Here is a 9,526-nt window from a genome sequence, read left to right on the forward strand (position 1 = left end):
GGCTCAATCTCTTCCTTAAATCTACAATTATATCGAGAAATACAAAAATAAAACTCTACAAAACAATAATACGCCCAGTCCTAACATATAGTTCAGAGACCTGGACTAACAAAAAATCATGAAAACGTGTTAGGATGTTTCGAAAGAAAAGTACTTAGGCGAATCTATGGAGCAGTATATGACAATGGAGTTTGAAGAAGACGATACAACTTCGAACTTTATAGAATATACCAGAAACCTTATATCGTAAAACATATTAAGATAGGACGTCTGAGGTAGATAGGGCATGTAATGCGGATGAAACAAAATGACCTAGCTAGAAAAACGCTCCTTGATAGACTCATTGGTCAGAGAAGAAGAGAAAGACCAAGGTTCCTTGATAACATCGATGAAGACATGAGATTTATGGGAATACGTGCTTGAATGAGAAAGGCGATGGACAAGAGCGACTGGAGAGAAATTCTTGAGAAGTCTAGGATCCACGCAGGATTGTAAAGCCAGAATGATGATGATGATGGTATTCATGAATTAGATCATAACACAAATAGTTACCTTTGCTGATAATACTGCCGTGTTGGCCGTATATGATTATGAAAAAGCAATAGGAAAAAGACAAACCTGTGTTAACTGACTTAAAAACTGGACTACATTGGAGATTTAAATTAAACCAGACGAAATCAGTTCTCATGAATTTCATAAACAAGAAAAAATAACAGTCCTGTTAATGTAAATAATAGTCAGATAGCATATATCCAGACCATATTTGAGTATTATACTAGACGCAGGCTATGCTGAAGGATCCATGTTAACAAGAATAACACAAAACAGAACAACTTAACATTGAGTATAAGAAAATTTATTGGGTATTGGGTAAGAAAATACACCTTGTCAGTTTTCAACAAAATACTTTTGTATAAACTGATGTTAAAACCTTCATGAAAATATGTCATCCACCTGTGAATAGTTTAGACTTCATTAAGCGATTCCAAAACAAAGTGCTAAGCAGAATTGGTACTATAGGAATATTGACCTGCATAGATACTGTACTGAACCTAAAAGTAGATACTGTTAACAAGACAATTGCAATTTTTTTCCATGAGTCACTAACAACACGTTAATGTTAAGACCATCTAGCCTTGACAACACTGATCTTACTAGAAGACTAAAGAGGAAGAAACCCTTTGAGTTAGTTAAGTCAAAAGCAAAGTATAGTGCAAATAATGGTACAGGTTAATATTTGTGTAAGAAATTAACAGAACCTAAGGGACACTAGTGACTGTGCCCTTGGTGTTGATATTTTAGTAACAATTTAGGCTAGAAAAAAGTTGTTCATTCATCATATTGTTTGATCAGATGTTCTTAAGCTACGTATTGGTGTTTATTAAAAAAAATTATCTTCTATTTTAAACAAATATAGTCAACTCCCGTCTATCCATGAGGTTGAGTGGGATGGTTGTCGCGGATAACGAAAATCGTGGATAAGCCGTAACTCCAACTTAAATACATAAATGCAAAAAATTAATATGTAGTTTCACCTAAAGCTTTAATTTACAATTTTCAATGACTACTTACATTTTCACACTTTTTGAAAGTAGTCTGTCACTTGTTTCTGCTTCTTTAATTGGAAAACGTGTTTCTTTATTCTATATTGCACTGAACGCAGCATCAGTTATTCAGCTTTAACTGCTAGTTTGACACAATTTTCAATGTTTGGTCACAGTTTTCACCATGACTTCACAATGGTTGATGACTGGTAGAATTAAACGGACATTTGTTCAACACATTTGGATGACGATCTTGCTACCATTTAGAGCGTACTAAGTCGTGTAATTACTTCCAACTTAAAGGACCACCCACTGGCGTGGTAAATAAAAACACAAGCAGTTTAAACAATACGTTGTTTAATAATTGAATGTTACTACAACTAAGTTAATATCTAGCCAAAGATTTAGCGCAAGTTCTTTTATTGAAACTGCCGATCACTGTCCACCTTACACTGGCGACACACTACACGAGCACTGATACAGATTAAAATGTTACTAATAATTATCACTTCAACTAAGGATGTTTTCTTCAATATTAATATACTTGATTAAGAATGAGTGTTAAGCTTTTAACTATAAGCTATGTAACAATAACTAGGTATACTCAACACTCGAGAATCTAAACTCTTAAACCAGAAATGCGACGAATTTGATCGAAAACGAAATTAACACTAACTAATATGCGAGAGTTAAACCTTTAAGCAACAAGCAACAAGCTAAGCTTAGACACAATTTTATACTGACTACGTGACTACTTTCAAATTATTACCTCACCTATCAGGGGTCAAGGGGATTTTTTCGAAATTTCTAGTCAATAGCTAAAAACACCTTTTAAATGATTGCTAATGAGGATTTCCAAGGTACCAGTTTTCAATGGTTAAAAATAGCCTTTGAATGCTCTATACCAGCGATTTCTTTGAAATTTGCTAAGAGACAGTTACCTCGGTAGATTTTACAAACTTAGAAATTGTTTGCTACCAGTGGTGAAGCAACACTTGAATAAATTTCTTACAGAAGTTTATTCAAAGACTTTAGAGACTCCCACGCAGATGTAATTTCGTAAATAGAGTCGAGAATAAATGACTCCTAAAACTCTCTTAAGTCATATCTTTCTTCAATGTTTAAGCAAAGTAACTTTGTTTTGTAGTTTCTTTTCGTAGACTCAATGACGCCTTGGTTCATAGGTTAACCTAACGCGGTCGTGTTTGGAGGCAAAAATTTAGCAAATATTTTTTTTTGTGAAGCCTCAAACATATGAGTTCCAGAATGTGATGGGGTGTTGTCAATCAACAAAACAGCTGTTTGAGGCAAATGTTTTTTAACTTCTGGTATAAATTAGATTTTCTTTGGTTGAAGTAATCAAGAGGTTTTCTGCTCTAATGCCCTTTAAAGATCTAGGTTTTTGTCTTGCTAATTACCGTTAACTTCAGTTTCTCACTTCCTGTAGCGTTGCTGCAAGACGTAATCGTGATCCGTACTTTGCTGGATTCATAGTCCCATGCTTTGCCGTTACTTGCAAAATCTAACTTTCGAGTTGGAAGGTATTTTCACAAGAGGCCCGATTCGTCTGCATTATAAATTTGTTCGTAGCTCAGATTATTTGAAGAAAGGAACTCTTCGAACTCACTTTTAAATTCCTCAGCTTTCTGTTGGTCACCACTGAGCTTCTCTCCGTGAAGTCCTCTCTTCTTTATTCCATGGCGTTGCTTAAAGCGAGTCAACCAACCAGATGATGCATCAAAATCGCCTTCTAATCCCAACACGTCAAAAAACTATTTTGCTGTTACAGCAATTATTGGACCTTACATGGGTGTACCCATGTTACGAACTTAAGCTATCTATTTAGACAAAGATCTCATTGCTTTTCTTTTCTTCGTGGCAGAAGAAAGAAGTTTGTAATTTTGTTTAAAACTATCTCCCACTGTCGAATCACCGATACTGTACTGAAGGCATATGGGTTTAAGAAAAGCAATGTTTTCAATTTCACTTATGAGTTATAACTTTGATTAATTGTCAACACAACTTTTTTTCTTTTATCGGACATGGTAACAAATCATTAAAAAAATGCAATTTAGCTCAAAATAAAACACTACCTTACAACAACAATCAACTGAACAAATTGCGAACTAACACAAGCAAGTCAACATCCCTATTCTACCACTGTCCGGCAGTCATAGTTAAGGTCTCTGTTTCACCAAATAGTACACGAACAACTCTATTGTCTATTATAACAAAGAAATGATTTGTTATCTTTTTATAACAAAGAAATTATGAAATTAGTCAATCGTCTTTGTTGGTTACTCTACTTTTTAATTTCTGCTTATAATAATAAATTACTATGTTTATTAGCAAAAACTACACTTTTCTTATTTATTTTTATATTATATTTATAGATCTAGTTTATAAAATAGGTAATAGATTTTCATTAAATTAAAAAAGCCTCTACAGAGCCAACGATAATCCTCTCGCGAATAAACGGGAATTGATTGTAATTACAGTGTAAATAATACGAAAAAAAAAAAAAATTTATAAACTTAAATCCAATTGCTAAAATAAAAATAAAGAAAATAACTTACTGCTTTTAATAGACGGTTTAGGTTCATGATGCATGCAAAACTCCATCGTTTTAAAAACACGGCTTACGAACTAAGTTAAATTCAATGTATATTTTGACTGAATGGAAGTTAAAAGCATCGCTATTTTAATATTAGAGATATAAAATTTTTATATTTATTTAGAAATTAATTTTTCTTTACATGTGTCTTAAAGTAATTTGATAAAGAATACATTGTTTTATTGAATTAATTAACTATGATAATATATGATAAATTTTTAAGAACATAGATCTTCCCGGCAAAAAGGAAGCCAAAACGCACTACGTCATGCACTCGAGTTTTGACTTTACTTAAACCTTTTGTTTACTATAAGACTAACACTAATCATTAAATTTGTAAAAATGATGACAATATGAAAAATTCTATTTGCTTTTCTACGGAGCTATAATAAACCAAGTCTAAAGTCTAAAGTCCCTATAATTTAATTAGATGCTTCCACCGTAGATAAGCCGGATGAAGAGAAAGAATAGTGTTCCAACGAATTAGAACAAGAATTAGAATTAACCAAATTTAGAACTGTTACAATAATAATTGGATAGTTAAATCCCAAAAATCGGTAGTGAAAACGAGTAAAATTATATTGGTAACTTTGGACTGGGGACGATCTTATAATTGCCAATAATTATTATGGTCTTTCCATCACGTGATGGTGCTCTGCCCGACTGCTCAGCCCTGGCTTCATTCTCTGTTCATTCTCTTCCCACACCAATCCCCGAAAGGTACAGGAAATAAAAAAAAAACTTACAAAGTCATAGTAAAGGCATATATATATATATATATATATATATATATATATATATATATATATATATATATATATATATATATATATATATTGTTGTGATCTGCTTTATGATGTTTTATTATTAATTAACACTAATTTAATTAATTCACTAATTTATGCAGAGTCATACAAATCAATTACTATTAAAAATTCTCAGGGTGCCTTTTTAATTTTACTTTAATCAGTTTACTTTATATATCTCTTCTAGTGGGTTCAGTATCTCCTAGTTGCTCATAATCGGGATAGAACAGGAAACGGAACTAACATTAAAACAACATAAATATGCACACAAATTATTATTTATTTTCAATAAGCAATACGATAATAAGAAGTTAATAAATAACTTTTGTGGGCAATTATCTTTCCCAACAAAATCCTATACTCTAAAATTAATTTTAATTACAAACTATCTATTGATCTGTTTTATAATAATATCTACTAAAAAAAATGACCATATAAAAATATAATTTATTCACAAAAAAATAACTCTTTGAAACTTGGCATCTTAGTTCGTATGCTTATATTTGATTTTATCTTTAGAATATCTTAAAATTTTCTTTCATTCAAATTATTTGACTGAACTTAATTTTTTTTCACCAATGATGTCTGCTCTCGATCAAACCACAGTTCCTTCCTTGATTTATTATGTCCGGCTACCATCAAACCTTTCCCGTTCTCAGCATCGATCCAAACCGCATAATAGCAAACTACTCCTCCGAAAACACAAGCCCAAGCCTCTTTTGACCGGTACTCTTTATTCACAAATTCTCCTTTCTTTCTCAATTACATCTCGTGGACTATGCAAAAAGAGGTATCTTCTCTAGAAATAAAATCTTCTCGATTTTGATCTGCTCTCAGCTTCCACATTTTTCACTAACAAACGAAAACACTGGTACTCAGATTGACTACATGAAAACACTTCTTCTCTTCTGGTCTAACGGTAACATAATAATTCTTTCAATCTCTCCCAGACAACCTTCTCAACTCTCTCATTCCCACCATTCCTTTTTAACCAATCATAAGCATTCATCTCTCCCACTTATTTTCGATTTAGAAAATTTCCAACATGATATTTAAAACAAATAAACTACTTTCACTCAAATCACTTTTCAGAAACCATTAACAATCTTGCCTTTTTCAACAGAAATAAGTTTCCAAATTCTTGTTATCTCATATCTAAATCTAATTCTTATTTACTTTCGAAAAATGCCCACCGCAAAATACAATTACAAGTTTATTCCTAAATCTATAATTATACGGGTTCCATTGTCCTTTCACTTTTCACTCAGTCTTTCACGGAAAAACTCGTCAGGGTCCCGTCACGGAACAATGTTTTCTCTTATTCTAACTATTACAAATAAGTACAGGTTTGTATTTTAACTTATATGCCCGCGGTATATTAAAATAATAAAAAAACTCTTTATTCTATTTCTGATCGATAAACTGATCCATAACAATATATATATATATATATATATATATATATATATATATATATATATATATATTGTTATATTCCTATTTGACATGAGAAATAAAAAGCTATATTCCTATTTAAAATTTAAATTAAAATAAAAACATTTCATGTTTCTCAACCACGAGCATATAAATTTTTAACGCCTTGTATATGACAAATTTTGTAAGAATAGTTATAGCTAGTTTTAAGAGAGTGTTTCGCAGAATTGTTTACTAGCCCCATGAACAATGTATTTCAAGTAAACAATTAGAGACGAGTAGGGTTGATTTTTTAAAAAGTGTTCGTCGAATTTTTGATTAAAACCACGGACAATATGTTTTAGTTAAACAAAGGAGAGGCCATTAAGTTTTCGAGATATGCGGGTAGGAAACTCATTAGCCCGTACTGTACATAGTAGATAGTTAAAATCTACCTTTGTATTAAGATTCTCAAAAATAGATAAGACCGTGCTTAGTTGTAGAAAGTAGAATAAGGATATGAAATTTTATTTCTTACTTGGAACTCAATAAAGACAAAAAGATACGTAAATTTGAAAATTTGTCTAGATTAAGGAAAGAGGTAGTTTTGGGTAAATAATGCGACATGATGGAAAGTTAGTTTTGATTGGATGGAAAATTAATTGTGGGGAGAACGATTTGGAAGTCGGAGAATGAATGAGGAGAGGGAGGCCGGTTTGTGTTTAAAAAGTTACAAGCATCATCAAAAAAATCGTGGAATGAGTAGTAGGCCAAGTCGAGAGATGATATAAATTATTGAGTCTAAAGTATTCAGTATTGTGTTAAGTGATTCAAAAATTTGAAAGACTGCATCAGGAGAAAGCCGGAACGAGTACGGTACGAAGCAGTGAAAGGAAAGGAGAAAAAAATTTAGCAAAACAGCAGAGATATTCTTGGGGGACGTGGACGAGTTTTCCTTTGATCGAAATACCACCAAGTAAGGAAACGTGTTATGGGTGAAGACAGTGTATAATCATTAGCAAAGGTCAGTCGTTTTCTGTTTTGATATGAATGTATTGTTTTTCGTGGTAAATACCACAGGGCATTATCGAACTACATATTTCACTATCATTTGAATAATCATCAAATTTCAATTAGATTTGTTTTTTGTAAAGCATTGTAGTTGACTGTTTTTTATGATACAATAATATTGATAAATAAAAATTGTTTTATATCAAGGTATAATTGTTTTTATAAATTATTTTTATAATCTTGGGCAAGATTAAATTAATAAAAATGTGCTCGATAGCTGCCTTTCATTTTATCAAAGTTCATTTATTCGAGCATTAAACCTTATATCAAAAAATTAAATTGACTACCTTCTCATATGCAAAAGATAAACCTAAATTCCATAAAATATGTTAACGTATACCTTAAAGCTGATGTGAGATCAGACATAAACCACTCCTAGGAAGGTTTAGAATTAAACTAAAGTAGCTCATGGTTTTAAAGATCAGTTGGAAGATGCCAGAACTCGTGGCTGAAAGACCTAATAAGATGGTTTGACCGCCCATCTACAAAAATCTTTCGTGCAGAAGTTTCCAAGGCTACAATTGATATTTGGATCGCCAACCTTTGAAAGACCACAGGTGCAAAAAAAAAGATGGTATAGTTACAGATCCGAAGGGATTAAGCAGATTATAGAGAAACTTGATAACTTAAACATTCATAAAGAACTTAAAAAACTAACAAGTTAGAGTAATAAGAAATTTTATGCATTGCAGAAAGCTGAAAGGTGACAGGAATATATCCAAGAGATTTTTTAGGACGAAAGAATGGAGATGGTACTATAATAGAAAAATATCGACAACGGTATAGACATAGTAAAAGATTAAGTATATCATTCAAAGTTTCGGCACCCATTTTGGAGCCCTTATCAAGAGAGATATGGTTCCGTTCGAGTTCGGGGTCCCAATCTACCTACTTTTCTCACTCGTTGTTCTGGGAAGCACAAGAACCGTCAAACAGCACTAAGGTCTTAATCTGCTTACTCCTCAGTGTCGAGTTACGACGATCTTCGAACGTTATGCGCGGAAACGGTCTAAGACGGATGGATTGGGGTGGGGGTTGGCTGAAGTAGCGGTCTCCATATTGCCGGCAGTCGTTTGGCGTCATCGCGCCTGTTTAGGCCGGTTTTTAATTTCGATGGCTTCACGAATGATTTTAGATTTTAAAGAGCAGATGGAAGCGATGGTTTTTGCTTTTTCGAAATCTATTTTGTGGCCTGTCTGAATATGATTGTTGGCTATGGATTCATCGGTTTGTCTATCCTATGTATGTACGTGGGCAACTGGAACAAGATATCTCGTAGACACCATGGTTTTCATTGTGGATTTGGTCTTTTATGGATCTGACGAGATTGGAGGAAGTAGTGAAGATAGTTTTGATGTTTAGAGGGTTAAGAGTTCTACCGGTCTTATCAGTGAAACCTTTAATGAAATGTAGAATTATTTTGGGTTGATCAGACGGCAAGGTTTCTATTTTGGATGGAATTGGGTTTAGATGTTTTAGAATGCTCCTATTGATTTGACTTTTGTGGTAGCCGTTTTGTGTTTGTCTTATTGAATTGATTTTGTATGATCTGTGATTGTTGTCTCATAGTCTTATGGAACGGAAAACAAGAGTATTGATAACTGAATTGAGTTGGGCATATATCTATATATATATATATATATATATATATATATATATATATATATATATATATATATATATATATATATAGATATATTTATACTGATAATTTATACAAAAGTAAGTAAAATCAATAGAATTAAAACATTTTCGTTTTACTTCAAACTCATTTCAATTTGCAATAGTTCTCAATATAAAACATGCCTAATATACAAAAATACGAAATAGGATTGAAAAGCGTTCTGAGAAGCACAATACGTAATTTATCTAACAACAATATTATAAGGTTAACGCAGACCCATATTGGTACTTATCTGCTACAATATTATGTGGAAAATAAGGTTCAACCACGAGATATACCAATATTACAAACAACCCTTTATAGCAAATTATGCAAAATTACAAATATTGTGCTGGGCAGGTCACCTTGTACGAATGGATAATAACGAAACACCTAGTAGAACGTTTAGTGGAAC

The 9,526-nt window shown here is 32.3% G+C and overlaps 1 protein-coding gene across 2 annotated transcripts in view; it reads right to left on the reverse strand.

Annotated features, from left to right (window-relative positions):
- Positions 1–4,276, reverse strand: part of LOC140441976 (synaptic vesicle glycoprotein 2B-like) — a 54,506-nt gene extending 50,230 nt beyond the window's left edge. Inside the window, exon 1 of one of the 2 annotated variants that reach the window (XM_072532998.1) lies at positions 4,121–4,276. In XM_072532998.1, coding sequence (XP_072389099.1) covers positions 4,121–4,166 — 46 coding nt within the window. In that variant the 5' untranslated portion in view covers positions 4,167–4,276. Of the gene's footprint in view, positions 1–3,637; positions 3,751–4,120 lie in introns of those variants that run through there. The other variant, XM_072532999.1, reaches the window with a different exon arrangement.
- Between the last annotated feature and the right edge of the window lie 5,250 nt (positions 4,277–9,526).

Source organism: Diabrotica undecimpunctata, chromosome 5 (assembly GCF_040954645.1).
Source record: "Diabrotica undecimpunctata isolate CICGRU chromosome 5, icDiaUnde3, whole genome shotgun sequence".
NCBI lineage: Eukaryota > Metazoa > Arthropoda > Insecta > Coleoptera > Chrysomelidae > Diabrotica > Diabrotica undecimpunctata.